The 19132-nt window shown below is 34.3% G+C and overlaps 2 protein-coding genes across 2 annotated transcripts in view; one reads left to right on the forward strand and one right to left on the reverse strand.

Moving 5' to 3' along the window:
- Positions 1–7113, forward strand: part of LOC124366649 (WD repeat-containing protein 35-like) — a 79869-nt gene extending 72756 nt beyond the window's left edge. The window contains exons 21-22 of the mRNA XM_046823249.1: positions 3210–3337; positions 4673–7113. Coding sequence (XP_046679205.1) covers positions 3210–3337; positions 4673–4853 — 309 coding nt within the window. The 3' untranslated portion in view covers positions 4854–7113. The remainder of the gene's footprint in view (positions 1–3209; positions 3338–4672) is intronic.
- A 1328-nt stretch (positions 7114–8441) lies between these two features.
- On the reverse strand, positions 8442–14220 carry LOC124367023 (sporozoite surface protein 2-like). The gene is made up of 2 exons (XM_046823704.1): positions 14067–14220; positions 8442–9533 (listed from the first exon to the last, which is right to left on the reverse strand). The coding sequence occupies exons 1-2, from the start codon at positions 14127–14129 to the stop codon at positions 8745–8747; spliced, it is 852 nt and encodes a 283-aa protein (XP_046679660.1). The 5' UTR covers positions 14130–14220; the 3' UTR covers positions 8442–8744.
- Positions 14221–19132: the final 4912 nt, after the last annotated feature.

The raw sequence follows: 19132 nt of genomic DNA on the forward strand, positions 1-19132 counted from the left end.
AACTATTACCCAGTAATCAAACTACTACCATGCAGCCAAAAAACCACCCAGTAAGTGAAAACATCAACAGGTAGCCGAAACTATTACCCCAGTAATCAAACTACTAACCATGCAGCCAAACAATCACCCAGTAAGTGAAACATTCATCTGGTAGCCCGAACTATTACCCAGTAAATCAAACTACTACCATGCAGCCAAACAATCACCCAGGTAAGTGAAACATCATCTGTTAGCCGAACTATTTTACCCAGTCAATCAAAAACTACTACCATGCAGCCAAACAACACCAGTAAGGGGAAACATCATCTGGTAGCCGAAAGTATTAACCCAGTAATCGAACTACTACCATGCAGCCAAACCAAGCCACCCAAGTAAGTGAAATATCATCTGGTGACTCGAACTATTATTCCCAGTTAATCAAACTACTACCATGCAGCCAAACAACCACCCAGTAAGGTGAAACATCATCATGTTATCCGAACTATTACCCCAGTAATCCAAACTACTACGCATGCAGCCCAAACAACCACCCAGTATGGTTGAAAAACCTCAATCTGTTAGCCGAACTATTACCCAGTAATCATACTACTAAACCATTGCAGCCATAACAACCACCCCAGTAAGTGAAACATCACTCTGGTAGCCGGAAACTATTACCCAGTAATCAAACTACTACCATGCAGCCAGACAACCACCCAGTAAGTGAAAACATCATCGGGTAGCCTGGGAACTAATTACCCAGTAATCCAAACTACGACCCATGCAGCCAGATCAACCACCCAGTAAGTGAAACATATCTCCTGGTAGGCCGAACTATTACCCAGTAATCAAACTACTACCAATGCAGCCAAACAACACCACCATGTAAGTGAAAACATCACCTGGTGAGCCGAACTAGTACCCAGTAAATCAAACTACTACCATGCAGCCAAACAATCACCCAGTTGTAAGTGAAACATCATTCTGTTAAGCCGAACTATTACCCAGTCCATCAAACTACTACCATGCAAGCCAAAACAACCACCCAGTAAGGGAAAACATCATCTGGTAGCCGAAATATTACCCAGTAATCAAACTACTACCATGCAGCAGCCAAACGAACTCACCCAGTAAGGGAAACATCATCTGGTAGCGCGAAATTATTACCAGTAATGTTGAATTCTACTTACCATGCAGCCAAACCACCCCATAGTAAAGGAAACGTCATCTGTTAGCCGGAACTATTACCTAGTAATCAAACTACTACCAGATGCCAGTATAAACAACCACCCAGTAAGTGAAACCTTCATCTGTTAGCCGAGCTATTATACCCAGTAATCGAACTAACTACCATTGCAGGCCAAACAACCACCCAGTCAAGGGGAAACATCATCTGGTAGCAAACTATTACCCCAGTAATCGAACTTACTTACCAATGCTAGACAAACAAACCACCCAGTAAGTGAAACATCATCTGATAGCCAAACTATTACCCAGTAATCGAACTAACTACCATGCAGGCCAAACCAATCACCCAGTAAGTGAAAACATCATCTGTTAAGCCGATGAACTATTTACCCAGTAATTCATAAATACTCCACCATGCAAGCCAAAACAAACCACCCCAGTAAGTGAAAAAACATCATCTGTTAGCCGAGAATATTATCCCAGTAATCGGAACTACTACCATGCATGCCAAACAAAACCCACCCTAGTAAGGGAAACATCATCCTGGTAGCCGAAACTATTACCCAGTAATCAAAACTACTACCATGCAGCCAAACAACCCACCCAAGTAAGGGAAAACATCATCTGGTAGCCGAAACTATTACCCAGTATATCAAAACTACTACCATGCCGCCAAAACAACCACCCAGTATGTGAAAACATCATCTGTTAGCCGAACTTATTACCCAGTAATCAAACTACTACCATGCAGCCAAACAACCACCCAGTATGTGGAAACATCATCTGTACCGAACTTTACCCAGTAATCAAACTACAACTACCATGCAGCCAAACAACCACCCAGTAAGTGAAACATCATCTGGTAGGCCGAACATTACCCAGTAATCCAAACTACTCACCATGCAGCCAGACAACCACGCCAGTAAGTGAAACATCATCTGGTAGCCGGAACTATTACCCAGTAATCAAAACCTACTACCATGCAGCCAAAACAAAACCACCCAGTAAGTGAAACATATCTGGTAGCCGAACCTATTAACACAGTAATCAAACTACTACCATGCAGCCAAACAAATCACCCCAGTAAGTGAAACATCATCTGTTAGGCCCGAACTAGTACCCAGTAATCAAACTACTACATGCAGCCAAACAAACCACCCAGTAAGGGAAATCATCATCTGTTACCGAACTATTACTCAGTAATCAAACTACTACCATGCAGCCAAACAACGCACCCCAGTAAGGAAAACAATTCATCTGGAAGCCGAATTATTTACCCCAGTAATTGAAGCTACTACATGCAGGCCAAACATACCACCCAGTAAAGGAAACGTCATCTGTTTAGCCGAACTTTTACCTAGTAATCAAAACTACTACCATGCAGTTAAACAACCACCTCCAGTAAGTGAAACTTCATCTGTTTTAGCCGAGCTATTACCCAGTAATCCGAACTACTACCAAGCAGCTAAACAACCACCCAGTAAGGGAAACATCAAGTCTGGTTAGCCAAACTATTACCCGAGTCAATCGAACTACTACCCATGCAGACAAAAAACAACCACCCAGTAAGTGAAACATCATCTGATAGCCAAACTATTACCCAGTAATCGAACTACTACCTTGCAGCCAAACAATCACCCAGTAAGCGAAACGTCATCTGGTAGCTAAACAGTTACCTAATATTCTAACCATTACCCAGAAACCGAGCCATTCTTTGGTGCCTGGATTAAATGTAATTTGCGAATGTGGTTGTAGGCCTGAATTATCTGTAAGTTTTGAAGAGGAAAGTGTATATGATTATCATTTGTGTTTTGAGTAGAAAAGCAGTGTAAAAATATTATATAAAACATTATTAATTGGAATTTCGGATTACAAAAGTTATGTTAAGTTAGGTTAGGTTACGTCACGTTAGGTTAGATTAGGTTGCATGGTTTTTAGAATTTTAATGTCAAACCCATATTAAAGTGCTACTTATGTTTGTTAATCAATGAAGATTATGTATGAAAAAATGGATGATTGATTTGATCTGTGTATTTACTCAGGTGTCTGAGTCAAAGCGAGGAGAGTACTCGGAGTTGGCACTGAACATCTTCACTAAGCACATGGGTCGCGAGACACATCATAGTCGACAGCAGCAGTGTACATCATGTTCTGTCACCATACCTCTCTGGTCAGTCCAGTGTACTGATGAGTTGTAAATAGTTTAGTCCTTTCATCAGATCTTCTTGATCCATTAACGGCTTATGCAAATTGGTTAGAAAATGGTAAAAGGTGTTTATTTTTGATATTTAAAATTTCATAATATGTATTGAACAAACAATCTATTACTTGGTAATTATCTACGTTGGTCAGAGTGTAACAACAAATTTTACTTTTTTTACACACCACATACAATTCAATTTTGTTGGAACACATTTTTAACATGCTGGGGGAATAACAAATTATTTTTCTTTTTAAAAGAATAAAGAATGATTTATTTTCTCATTTTCTTACAGGCTACATACATACATCAATACATAAAGGTAAATTAACATAATGGAGTTGGTATGACTGCACCAATAACACTATAATACAACGTTTATTCCAATTCTTAGCCTTCTGTCATAATTATCATGTAAGTTTTATTAGTTGACACCTTAAAATATTTTAAGACTGTTTTAAAAATGTTTTGACTGAATGTAATCCAGAAAACTGAAAGATAATCGAAAAAGTTATTCTGACCAAAAATTTGTTATGACATTTTATTAGTGTTTATTAGAGACATTGTTTTATAATTAAGGTTTTGTGATTTATAATTGCAATTAGCACTTTTACAACATTTATCCCACTAAGGGTGGCGAGGAATTCAGGGCTTGATATCTGGCGACCAGAACTAGTTGCAGGGTTAGCAGACAGTCCACGGCACGTACACAGTTTAGTCGTGGCACTTCTTTACTGCACTAATTACTTTTGCAAAACATATTTTTATGGATTGTTTATACAATTCTTAGATAAACAAATTAAACTAATAGATAGAAAACGAAAATATTTCTCTCATATTTTTTTGAAGATCTGAAGTGATCAAAACACACAATAGACTACCATTTAGAGATAAGACTAATATAACAGGACATCTAAGCTAAACAGATGATTCTATCAGATGTTTATTGTATTACTGTGGAAATAGCAAAAATCCAAAACTATCTGGGAGCATCCAAATGCATTCTAGCAGAAATGTCAAGAAACACAATAGTTATTACTGAACACAGAACAGAGAATACTGTGTTTGCCCACTAGGGGTTAACTGAATCACAAATGTTTATTAAATGTTACGATAATAATCATATCTAGGTTTACATACAGGTTTAAATATGTTGGACAACCTTTACGTTAAGGTACGTTTACGTTCTTCAGTTCTGCTTAGCAAGAAGAAGGCAATTTGCTAAGCCAAGAATAGCTCACCATTATATCAGGTTTATTCTAAAAAGTTCACAATTGAAAATGCACTTTACACGTTGGTCTGCAGGTCTGGTACATGTCCCAGCTGTGGGGTCCGTTACCCAGCATGCACCGCGACCGGCCAGCCCATCAGCTCCTTGTCAGAGGCCTGGTCCTGTCCCTGGTGTCACCACAGCGCCCTCTACCCCGAGATGGATAGACGAGAGGTCTGCCCTCTCTGTCACTCCGATAGCTCGACCCACCTGTAGACTGACACTACTTTGTCGTGCAGTTTGTTGTCTGCATTTACTATCTTAAGCCTCTCTGGTGCACTTTTAGAATCTCAAATGAAGATTGAGTGATAAATAGGATGTTGAAAATCAGACTCTAGTTTTCTACATAATTTAAACTGTTATCTAAAACGGGTTAGATACAAAAATTTGATTTTTGTTACAAAATTAGTACTTGATACTTGATTTTGAATTTGATTCTCTTTTTATCAGTAACTAGTTTTAAACTACTTTCAATTCTAATTTAGAACAATTCTGACTTTTATATATGTCATGTGGCCATACACTATTTTTCCTAACGCAATTTAATTTACGATTGTAATCCCTAACACATGTAAACATTTAAAGATAGAAACGTATTAGTTTTATAGTCTGGATCTGCTTTCATTGATTCTATGGAAAAAATCTGGTTGTGATAACCGACTCTCAAATGTTTATTTCTAATGCTTAGCCAGTTATAACCTGCAGAAGTCAGAATATTCTTTATTACAATTTCTTTAAGAAATGCAATGGTGTCAAAACAATACTGTATACAAACATGAGTATTTTCATAAAATTGTAATACAATATAATATGTATACTTAAGTCCAGGTTGTTTGATAAAATTCGTCCATTGAGTAGATTGGATTGTCCAACAAGAAATTCTTCAGTCTGTTCTCTAGTGTTGCACCAGTTCCCTGTCTGAAGTCTTGTGGTAGGTGGTTGAGAATCTTTATACCGGCATATATTGGTTGCTTTGTAAAAAGAGAAGTTCGATGAGCTGGGAGATTGAAGCGGTTTGCATGTCTTAAAAATTACATTGCCCATTATTATGAGTAACTTACTGTAGGCTTTGGTGTCCTCTAAAAGTCGTGACATAATATTTTGAAAAGCTTCAAGTTGTCCACTTGGGGACCTATATGTGCCTAAGATGTATAAATGTAGATTGTTGATAGTTATACACGACATAGTTCAGTCTTGCAAATTAGCTCTTCACAGAAAGATGTGGTGTCTATGTGCTCTGTCACGACTTCTAGGGTACTTTTGATGTAAATTGCTACACCTCCTTTAGCATGGGTTTTCCTACAGAAAGCTGATAATAGAGTGTAGTTTGGTAGTCTTATTTTTCCTATCTCTTCTTCTTTTAGACCATGTTCGCTAAGTATTACCTGTATTAATGATATTTATTACTCTGCAATGAGTAGAGGTTTTGCTTCTACCACAATTAATTGTACAGTCCACTTGAACAAGTTATACTGGCGCAATACTAAAATTGATTAATTGGTAATAAATTTTAATTGGTGTTTCTTTTTGAAACACAATCCTTTGTGCCACGTCAAGTCATGCTTTTTGTTGATGCACATTAGTTTGTCCCATTTCTCGCATCTTTGTGTATGATTTTGTTTCCATGTCAGATTGTCATGACATCTGTTACTTTCGCGCTGTGTAATATCTGTTGGCTACCTCCTATATAGATAGATCTACTTCTGGTGCTACTGAAAACAATGAAACAATCAGAATCAGGTAAAAAAACCAAGAAATCAGAATTTTCAATTTTTTGTTACTTTAGTAAAAATCAAAATATTCCAAAATCAAGAATCAACGTTAGCTTATTCCTTTTTGACCTAAAAACCGAAATGTATCAGTGAACCGTTCTTGAAAGGAAATAATCAGAAGAACAAAGTAGCATAATAATACATTACAGACACAAATGTGTGTAATAGCTTCTTTGATGTAATAGCATTATGTTGTATTTTTTGAGTGGTAAATAGTATTTAAGTAAAACTGTATTTTTGAATGAGTACCTTTAAAAACATAAACATTTCATGTCAAAGTTAGTGAAATGCTTATGTAAGCAGCTTATTATTCAGACTAAGAATAATAAAAGCTGAGACATAGGTTATAAATTATGTCAGCTATATTAAATTAGAATGAAACCATTTGAAAAGGCTTGTTCTAAAAAATTATATAGTTCTTAAAACCACAAGACAAAATTTTAATATTTGATGATTTTATTTATTTTCAGTACATCAGATACAGCAAACTGTATATGAAAAGACTGTAAGTGAAAATATTTTTTGTACAGCAAAGAGAGAAGTGATAGAACACTTGTTTTATCTTGATATATATTGTGTATTTCTCATTTTGTATTTGTTTTGATCTATAATTTGCTCAAATTATAGCTTTGTACTTATTCCGTCCATACAACTGTGATTTTTACACTAGTATTGAAATAAACTTGCACATTATATTTATTAAATAAGTTGTTTTTTTGTTGTTGTTCCCTTACGTTCTGAGATAAAATTAAGGAGTTATTTTTTTAAACATATTATAGTGTAAGGGAGTTTTTAAATGAAGTTTTTTTTTAATTTAAAGCACTCTATTACAGTTTGTTAATGTTAGTTTTTACATTTTTAAGTAGGTCTACAAGTTCACATAATTAATTGCCTTCCTATGATAAGTCAATTAATACCCTGTTTTATTGCTGTTTTGCCTGTTTTATTGTATTGTATGTTTGGATTTACTCATACAAGAGTAGTGTAACTTATATTTGATAATATCATATGTTTTATAGCTGTGTTATATTGTGAACCGTTTGTGACAATAAAGATTTATTTTTAACAGGCTAGGAAATTGTCAAACAGTCCTGGGACAGCTGTTTGAACATCTGATATAAAAACACAGGTTAGTAAGTTTTAGTTGTTTATTTGCTTAACGTAAAATTGCAATTACTAGTGCAACTGTAACTTTAAATTAAAAAATGTTAAACTGTCCCAAAAAGTCCATTTTGGGGAAATGGTTAGCTTTTGATTCCTAGAGGGGTGTCCTCAGTTTCATTTTTCTATCTTTGTCCATTGAGCAGGATCCATCCATGATTTTAACTTAATTAGTTTCAATGAGCTACCATTTTGTACTGGATTGATATAGAACGCTCTAGTTCCCACCGTTCTTCTTCCTTATCAAGACTTTTCAAATGGGGTGTCACGTAATGGATGTTTGTATTTAAAAATGTTAAGCTGCCTCCCCCCCCCCCCAAATCCCATTGTTGTAACAGTAACCAAAAATTTCACTTCTATTTCCTAAAAAGGTGTCCCAAGTTCCATCCCTCCATCTTTATCATAAAAAAAAACTAAAAAGAGTGTATCCATACTTTTAACTCACACTGGTATATATATATGTATATATATATATATATATATATATATATATATATATATATATATATATATCCAGAAAATGAATTAAAATAGGAACTTTATAAACCTGGTTATGAAACATCCCAGAAATCTCCATATGTAACACAGCCAAAACTAGTGGCTGTTAGTAAGCAAGTCAAGTAGCCCTGATGAAAGGGTTGCTTGGTGCTAATGGGAAAAGAAAGAACTGTCAGCCCCAGAGAGTAAGTTTTCCTCTAAAGAGAGTAGTTTCACATGAGGGCATCTAGTATTTCCAATACCTATGGCTAAGTATGACAGGAGAAAATATTGTGATTTGTCTAGTCCTTAGCCCTTTATATCTGAATATTCTATTTACTTTTAAGCACTTAATTAAAAACTGATTAGGTTGTATAATAACTTATGACATTGGTTGACGTAATGGTCTCTTTATTTTTATAATCTAAAGGTGACATAAATTCAACAGTTGTTGAAATAGGAACTGGTAATTGGTGGATGTAGTAAACCTTAGGGATTAAAATATTTACATTTTTGAATATCACAAAACATCCACAGGGCTGCAGAGGTACAAGGGAGTTATCAAGTTTTATAGTTACAGCTTTTGTTTAAGAAAGTTTAGTGAATTTAGTTAGCCCATACGAGGTTCACCAGTTTCAGATGCTTCGGATTGAGTTTCTGACACTGCAGCAGGTTCAGAGGACATCAGTGGATTCAGTTACAACACTATTATAGGCATCGTGGATTCAGTTACACCAATATCAGAACCATCTGTGAATTCAGTTACTGCTAGTTGAGAGGTATCAGCGGATTCAGTTTCTACTGATTCAGGGGCATCAACAACTCCAGTTTCTGATGGTTGAGAGGCTTCGTCATCAGTGGATTCAGTTTCTACTAATTCAGGGGCATCAGGAGATTCAGTTTCTCCTGGTTGGGAGGGATCAGCGGATTCAGAGTCTACTACTGGTTGAGAGGCTTCGTCAGCGGATTCAGTTTCTACTGATTCAGGGACATCAGGAGATTCAGTTTCTCCTGGTTGGGAGGGATCAGCGGATTCAGAGTCTACTACTGGTTGAGAGGCTTCGTCAGCGGATTCAGTTTCTACTGATTCAGGGACATCAGGAGATTCAGTTTCTCCTGGTTGGGAGGGATCAGCAGATTCAGAGTCTACTACTGGTTGAGAGGCTTCATCAGTGGATTCAGTTTCTACTGATTCAGGGACATCAGGAGATTCAGTTTCTCCTGGTTGGGAGGGATCAGCAGATTCAGAGTCTACTACTGGTTGAGAGGCTTCATCAGTGGATTCAGTTTCTACTGATTCAGGGGCACCAGCAGGTTCAGTTCCAGCAGGTTGAGATGGATCAGCAGATTCACTTTCCACAGGTTTAGTTGCATCTGCAGATTCAGTTTCAGGAGTTTCATCAGAATCAGAAGGAACAGGTATTGATGCAGATGCAAACAGTCCATTATTGGGGTTTCCAGCTGATGCAGATGCTTGAAGCATACCCTGTAAAATATTTGTTCTTAAATACCTACAAACATGATGTATTGTTAACCCTCCATCGGGCGCTAAACGGAGTTTTCCTCCGTGTATTGTTTATTATTAAAAATAGAACTACTTTTCTGATGTTGGCAGTAGTGTCCCGCAGTGTACTTCACGGCAATATTTCGGGGAAGCGAAACAATAGCCTCCCGCTTATCTTTGTCAAAATCTGTCAGTATGAGGTCTACTTCCGTGCGAGACTGGACGATTCCTCCGTGAGCGCCCGATGTCGTGTTTGGACGAAATCTCCGTGAGCGCCTTATAGTGTTTAGTTTTTATGTAGTAATAATCCGTGTGCGCCTAAATGCCTGACCTGTGATGGGTTCTTTTTAAGTTTTACAATATATTTTATTTGAATTTTGTGAAATTGAGAATGAAGACGAGAGAATTGTCAGTACAGTACCCGTGTGCTAGGGAACATTTCAGTACTGTTTATGGAGTGAACATTGTCGTTATAAGAACCAGAAGGAAAATGTTTTGAAACTTTGTGTAGTGTTCAAAAATTTTTAGTAAAGAATAAATTTTGATTTTAGAATAATAATTGACATTACAATTGTATAATATCTCAAAAATTGAAGTAAGTTGTTTTTGTAAGAAGTGAAAAACTAAGTTAATTTCTATATATTATTACAGAAGGTTAAACATTTTTACAATTAATTGCAATATTCCTTAAAATAAATCATGTTGTTACTATACAATAACAGTTTTTTAAATTTCGAAATTCTTATTTGGAAAATTCATTACATAAGAGAGTAATTTTTATTTAAATTCTAAAAATGAATATATTACATTGTAATTAAATCGTATGAATATTTAAACAAATAAAAACAGTTTAAACGACTATAATATCCATTATTCACTAACCTGGAGGAAACCTCCGTGAGCACCTGATGGTGTTTCTAATTTTAAGCGCCCGATGGAGGGTTAATATAGTACAGTTGCTTGATAAGAAGGTTCAAATCAGTTGATAGTATTAACAATAACATTTATTTCATGATACTTGTTCAATAATAATACAATGGTCAATTTTATAAAAACAATAATTCATTAGTAAAATAAAAACAAAACAAATGATGAAATAAAATGAAAATTATTTTTATTTATAGAGGCGAACTTCCGACTAAAAAAAGTCCTCTCTTCTACTTAAGCTCTAAACACAAAATAAATAAAATATAATCATTCCTATTACAATTGTGTAACTGGCATGTTAAAACTAAATTACGTTTAATAATTAATTACGATGCTTACAAATTTTCATTTTAAAATTAAAAACTTTGTATATTGATTGAATTTTAACAAAAATATCTTTAATACTATAGGCAACTAGTAAAATTATCCCATTCTTATCAGCTTTCATTATCTATTCACTCAGCTTACAAGCAGTTACACCAAGTGCAGCCACAGGAACCACCAACCGTCACTCCTGCCGAGTTCGCAGCAGAAAGGCCCTAATTTCAGCCCTAAAACGATCACGCTTGTCAATAATTTTTATATTATCTTAGAGAGCGTATCACAATCGACATCCGAAAACAGTGAAAGATTTTTTATATAAGGCTGTCCGATGAATTGGAATTAATAATAAAGATTCCTTAAGAGTTCTACGAGCACTAGTATCAGACATAAAAACAAAAATGTTAGACCAAATAACTTGGACAACCATTATGGATTATGCAACAGATTAAATGAAGATGACTAAGTTCTTTAGATTTTAATAGGGATAATTGCTCAAAATAAGGAGATACATGATCATGACGTCTTAAGTTTGAAAATGAATCGAATACAATAATTCTGGTCACTCTGAATTTTATTAGAAGGTCAACATCGTTATAACGTCATGTCATTGATCACTGCGTCACAGTAATTGATGTGAGGCAAAACTAGAGTCTTCACCAACATCACTCTGACATACAATGGCAAGTATTGAGCAAAGTGCTTGGGACTATGTATACAGGAAAAAATCCTGATACACATTAGCGACACTTGCTCAGCCCATCATAGATTTTTGTTGATAGTTATTCCCAGCTTTTTTACATTTTCGTTGTAAACAATTTCTTTGTTGTTCAGTATCAAACTTGGAAGAGTATTTATGTCGATTTTATTAATAAGCCTTTGGTTTCATTTAGTTTTAGTCCATGTCTGCAAGTACAGTTAGCTATTGAATCAATATCAGAGTTCATTAGTTGTACACAAATTTCTATCTCGCTAGGCAAAAAGTGGCGGTAAATTTGTAAATCTTCAGCTTACAGATGGAACTTTGAGGGTTGGATGTTAGTAGTTGTGTCATCTATATCGAGTGAATAAAGAAGTGGTCCAAGTACAGAACCCTGGGGCACCCCTTGAGTGACAGGTCTCCACTCGGAGCACCCCCTGTTGGTCCTGACACACTGCTGGCTTTCTGAGAGACATGACCCTATACCCACCTGACACAACCATTAGAGAAACCATATTTCTTCAATTTGATCAGTAAAAAAAGGGTAAAAACAAGCAATCTGAGGTCTTGGAAAATCAAATAAAGTAAAAATTGTAGCTTGTCTCTTATCAATAGCAAGTATAATGTTTTCTGTAATTTTTAGAAGGGCTGTGGCGGTACTGTGGTAAGGATGAAACCCAGATTGAAATATTAACAAAATATTGCCACTATTAACAAAACAGAAGAATTGGTGGACTATTCTTTCTAACACTTGGGTAGTACAGGTAGTATACTGATAGATTTTAAATCAAATGGAGATTTAGGGGGGAGAACATTTACTAAGGGGATGGATTTTGCACTCTTTGATATATTTGGAAAGTTGGAGGACATTAAAGATTTATTAAATATTACCGCAATAACTGGAAGGGTGACTGGCAGAGTGCTCTTGATGAATTTAATTGGAATGTTGTCGGCCCTGACTGCATTGCTAGACATCCTCATGACTGGCCTGAACACCTTAGCCTCAGTCACCGGAGTGAAAAAGAACAGAGGAGCAGGTCCGTCAAGCGGAGCAGCCTCTAGCTCTATGACATCACGAGCACGGTACAGATTGATACTGTAGCCTGTGCTAGCGTAATTATGATCCTCGTATTTGTGATTTGTGCTCAGGACTTGAATCCTGTGCAGTGACGCCTGGACTAGACTCCAAGCAGCTTTTGGGTATGTATGAACCCTTTTCTTTTCCTTCTTTCTGTTTGTTATTTTTGTATGTATTAATACAAAACATTGTCCTCCACCTAATGAAGAGGATAGTTCCAATACTCCAAACGTTGTGTTATACCTTTTATAACCTATAATAATGGCAAATGTCTGAACTCCTGTTATCCTTCCAACACCGTAGTGTTGCTCTATTTTGAGTAACGATACGTATTTTAATAAAACAGCAAGTGCACTAGCACGCCTGCCGTTAACGTGTTTAAACTACTGTACAATAACTGCCTAGATATAATACATGTAGTTAACACCTTAATGTTGCTCTATCTTGAGTGATGATACGCATTTTAATAAAACAGCTAGTGCATTAGTGCGCCTGCTACAGTCAACATGTTTAAACATTGCTTTAATTGTGTTTCAGACCTTTGAAAAAAAGTTTTTGTTTTTATTTATTTTTCAGTTAATTTACAATTTTTAATTTAATTTTTGTTCAGCTTGAAAATTAATAAATTGTAATAACCGTGAAAATATTTATTCGTACAATAAATTATATACAATGCAAAAAAAACTTATCAATAAACTGTATATAGATGGTTTTACTGTGTCATTATAAAAAAAACATATATAAAATATTAAGCACTTATGAAGTCATTTTGTATTTGTCATTTACATGATGAAATACCGTTTTATTGCTACAAATATAGTTTTAATAGTTTTTTAGACCCAACAATTTTTATAAAAGATAACAAAAAGACTGTTACTTTGATGCTGTCTCTGAAGCATGTAAAGTAGTTTAAGATGTGTCACAAGACAACTTGTACTTTTGTAAAAATGAGTTCTAACATATTTGGAACTTACTCACTTCCCATATTCAATACATAATGGCAACAGAAAATTTCAACTATCCACCATTTAATAAAAAGTATTTACCATTGAAATACTGAAGATGATTCGTTATCAATATCCGAATAACTTTAAAAAAATATTAGAGAGAGGGATATTTGAAAATTGCTATGTACACATGCACAATTTTGAAAAATCTCCAAGTGTGTTCTTGAGGCTATGATCAGCTCATATTTCCCCTTAATACATGCAGTTTTATTAATTTTTACTATAAGGGCAACCGCAATAACTAATTTTCCTTATTACTAATACTTGCTTATAAAGTTGCAGTAAATAAACATTTTTCCAAAATAGGATAACACTTTATGCACGCTTTGCAACTAAAGAGAATATTAATATTTTGAAAACTATTCATTTTGATGCTCTTAATCCTACCTGCTAATGAAAGTGATATATTATTAACATAAATACTAAAAAAATTATTTAAAATTGTTTAAATTACATTAAGTTTTTCTTTATAATTTATTTACCTGTGGTCTTGCCAAAACCAGGGCTGGACATAGTGATGCGGACAGCAGCAGCAAGAGATGCATGTTGACTGGACTATTGCGAGTGACTCCGGGCCTACTAAGGTCACCTTTATTATGTTTCACTCAGTATGTTAATTTTCAGGAAATAATCCTCAATAAACCGTTCAGCAGTTAATTTATGTTTCGTGCCCCAATCAGTGACAACAAACCCAATTTGTGTTATCACCAAGATATTGTAGGCAGGAAAGTTTAGCGCAAACGAACATCATAGTTAGTGTCAAAAAGTCAACCGAATGTAAATTAGAAGTGAGTCACAGTAATGAATTTATTTAAGGTCAGAGGAGTTCGGAATTAAGTGTCTATTTTCAGACAAATATTTTCACAATCTTGACAAGTAAAGGTGAATTCAATGGGTTGTAAAAATACAATAACAAGACGTTGGAATGAGTTTTATTGTTAGTCATGGAGACCTGCTAAAATATTTGAAATATAAATTATTTGAATGAAAACTGTTGAAAAAAGTGCAAAAACTGATTGAAGTACCGAAATGACTACGGAGACAATCAATTCAAACTGTGGTAAAAGCTGAAATCAGTAACACAAATGGTCAAAATTTATAAATATTTGAAGTTTTCCACAAATGCAACAACTACAAGTTCTTATAACTTTTCCGGTTTGCTAAAGAGGAATTGTTATTAACAAGATTGTGCAACAGTAAACGTAGAAGCATGAATACTGCATAAACTGAATCCTTAAATTAATGAAAATTGGCTTACAGTGAGGAATTCTACAAGCTCCAGTCATTATTATACTTGTTACATTTTGTATAAAATAAAAATGTATATATTTCCAAGCTATATGAGAAAGTAGTAAACCATCTATTATGCGAATACCTAGAAAAAAACAGTTTGATTACTGAATGTCAACATGGCTTTATAAAAAAATTACTTGAGTAACGCTACACTTACCAACCTTGCAGAGGAAGTTTTGATGCTTTGGATGAATGAAGGTCTGCAGTGGTAGTATGCTTTGATTTATCAAAGGCATTTGATTGTGTAGATCATGAAATATTAATGAAAAAACTGGAGTTATATGGAGTGGAGGGCACATCTTTAAATTGGTTTAAATCATACATTGCAGAGAGAAAACAAAAAAACAACTTCAGTATCAGGCCATAAAAAGTACGAATCAGAATATAAAAATGTAGTGTATGGAGTTCTGCAGGGATCAACTTTAGGACCATTACTATTTACATTGCATACAAATGATCTACCACAAAACATAAACACGAAATTAGTTTTATATGCTGATGACACCACAGCCATAATCAAGGAAAAAACTTACATGTGATGAAATTATTAGTTTATTTATTAGTTTATGAAATTATTAACGAAACTGTAGCAGTATGAACGAACTGTAGTTAAATTAGAAGAGTGGTTTAAAGTTGATGGAATGGTTCTGAATATTACAAAAACAAATATTGTTCACAAATACATTGCCTAACAATCTCAAATAAATGCTACAGGTCAAATCTTTAGATAGAATAAAAAGTCTGTTAGTCGAAAAGGCCTACTACAAGATTTCTGAATTTCTAAATGACAAAAACAATATTCAGTTATTTAGATCCAGTGTTTTCTCTTAAGAAATTTAGTATAATAAGAAAATCAATGGTTAATCTCCATTTTGTTATTTTGAAATTTTTATATTGTTACTAATTTTATTGTTTTAATGAACGATTGTTATTACATTATGGTGTGCTACATTTTTAATGTTGTCTGACTCAGTAACGTTTTACAAAATAAATGTTTGACATAAGAAATTTTAATATTGTTACATAGTTTATAATTTATTAACAGCTGAAAATTATAATATTGTTATTTACTGTATATTATAGTTTATTTATTTGTAAGCAGATAGTTTTGATTGGAATCTTGTTGTTGTTAAATTGATAGTAATATTATTACTACTAACGATGGGAGACCAGGGAAAGGGAATTGTTTGACGAATATATTTTTATTTATTTAACAATATTATTAATAATGCCAATGTTTAACAACTTTCATTGTTTAGCATATTAATCCGTACAGCTTTTATATGCATCTTAGTAATATGTTTAGTTTTTAATATCAGATAATGTTAGGTTATATTACATAGCAGTGACAATATTTATGATTGTTCTATTTCTGATTGTCATCTGTCTTACCAGCATAGCTGGATCTTGTAAGATGTAATATTACTATAAATGTTCATTCATTCATTGCAGTAAAATATATGGATATGTGCATAACATAAATTTTATCACGCACATTAATGTTTAGAGTTAATACACAAAACAAATATGGATTTACAAGTGATAAATTTGTATTAGTTCTTATCATCCAACTGTGATAAAATGGAAATTTAGTCTGCAGACAGGCTCATGCCTCAATCAGTTATACTTAGAAATTTTATCAGGATAAAAAAAACATGCTTGGTAAGATTTGTGCTGTTCCTGTCGTCAGACGTGTAACCTCACAGGTATAATGGCTGTTAACCCCTAACAGCCTTCTTTTTGTACCCTAAACTATGTTGTACAATAAACACTAGAAATAAAACTATAAATACTATAAGACGTGTAACTTGCACCACAATGTCAGCTGTCTGCACTGTCTGACTACAGCGAACTCCGTTCCTTCCGTCCTGAGTATTTTACTCCTATTGAGCACGAGTCATAATCAATCATCTTTATTTATAGTAAGAACTCATACAAGATATTAACAAAGTCAAAATTCAGTCAGTTAAGACTAGATCAAATTAATAATTAAAGAAAACACTGAGTTATAACATGAATTATAACTTACTTTAAGTTAAAAGTTATAAGTTTTATAAACTCATCTTATAAGTTCAAAAGCTATGATATATAAGATATAAACAAAGTAAAAAGTAAACTTTACAAATTACTAAACATAATACTGAAATTAAAATATCTTTGTGAAATCACTCTTGGAAAACCTCTTGTATAAAGAGGTTCAAACATACATTTATTAAGGGTTGTACAATATTAAAAACTAATTGATACTACTATATGACTATTTTGTGTTTTACTAAGGCGGTGGGAGTCTATAATTGCTCTACTGTTCATTCGCGTGTTGTAATAAATGGTTATCTGAATGAAATTTCAACATATTTGTATTTTAATGATTCAACAACTAAATAAAAAATGTACAAAATTGTTATTTTCAAAATATTTTGTTTTGCAAAAAGAGGTCTACAGTGAGCTCTGGGCTCTGATCTTGTCCTAAGTGCTTTTTTTCAAAATTATTTCTTGTGCCCTAGTACAATATTACCCTATAGAATTAAACCATACCTCATAATAGACTGGAAATAGGCTGTTTGAATATAACTACTAGGAACGGCCTCACTAAGTCCGTGTAGAATATAAACAACCCTTGATAGCCTTGTACTTAAATAATAATCTATAAGGTTACTCCAGGATAACACTGTTCATCTATTTTTATGCCAAACAGTTTTGTATCACCAACAACATTTTGATCAGGATATGAAAATACATTTTTGATATTGAAGTTCATATGTTGTGTATTTTTTGTAAAATCAATTAATTCGTCCAGACTGTTGCATACATTTAAAAATGGTGTGTTGTCATCATAAAGTATAGTTTTTGAGTAAACACAAGAGGGCAAGTCATATATATATAAATTAATAAAAGAGAAGGGGTCCAATGACAGAGCCCTGAGGAACCCCCCACTTAACATGAACTTCTTTAAACCACTTGCCATTAATGTGAACTTAATGTGAAATTAATGTGTAACCACTAGCTGCCTATGAATACTGAGGTAAGATTTGAACAGTTTCATAAAGAATCATGAAAACCATAAAATTTAAGTTTTTCTATGAGAATATCCCCATTTACACAATCAAAAGCATTGCTCAAGTCCCAAAGGTAGCCTAAACATAGATTTTATTTTCAAAACTTATAATAACTTGTCTTACTGATGTATCCAAGGTATCTTATAGTGCACCTCCACCTTCTAAAGCCAAATCTCAATGAATTTAAGCAAATTACTGTCAAGGGTTTATTCAATTGAATTTTGAGTTTAGCTTTAGTTCTCCTTCCTTTTTATTGCAGCCTCTGGTATCTGACACTGTCTCAGACTTGACTCCTGGTGAACTGACTTAGGTCACACATTCTTGATTCGTATTTATCCAGTAAAAATATTAGTATTCAACCTCTAATATGATTTTCACACACAGTAAAATCCACTAGGAAAGGCAAAATCTATCTAATTGTGTTTCAACCAATGTTCAGCAAGACATATTATGGTAATGTTTGTATTTACAGTAGAACCCCTCATATCCGGCCACCACGGGACCGAGCCCCTGGCCGGATAACGATTCGGCCGGATAAACCAACCTACAGTACACAGCACTTGACGAAACAAAACAATTGTACTGTACTGTACTAACCGCACTGGAAATAATCAACGAACTGTTTACAGGTTAAACCTATTAGCTCAACTGAGGACAACACAGGAAAATGTAAACAAATAGATACACAAAAATAACGCAAGAGTCGTGGGAGACTAGTGCGTGCAACTGCGCGTCTACAAGCCGTGGTAAATAAATTTCGATATTGGCTTCCGGGAAGTGGCCGGATAAACCGAGGTGCGGTAAAACCGAGGCCGGATATGAGGGGTTCTACTGTATTAAGAAGCTCTCTAAAACCGAGGTTTTATCTTTTAGATCTTGAACATTTAAATACATAATTTTATAATCTATAAAAGATGTGCTTTCATACTCTTCATTCATCACCCAAGGTTCACAAATGTCCGTGTTTGAATTAGTAGAAAGATTACTAGAAGTAGCTTAACATCATTGTCAAGTTTACTTAGCTTAAATGGGAACAAGGTGGTAAGTGGTTCAGAGATTGGCCAGATGGAGTGGATGGATATTTATTTGTGGATACATGGATATTTTGTGGGCATTCGGGCTATGCTATTCGTTTAAATCAATGTTTGATTTGAAAGTAAACTAATAAAAAGAAATAATAATAATACTTATTCTGTCAC

This window comes from Homalodisca vitripennis, chromosome 7, assembly GCF_021130785.1.
Source record: "Homalodisca vitripennis isolate AUS2020 chromosome 7, UT_GWSS_2.1, whole genome shotgun sequence".
Taxonomy (NCBI): Eukaryota; Metazoa; Arthropoda; class Insecta; order Hemiptera; family Cicadellidae; genus Homalodisca; species Homalodisca vitripennis.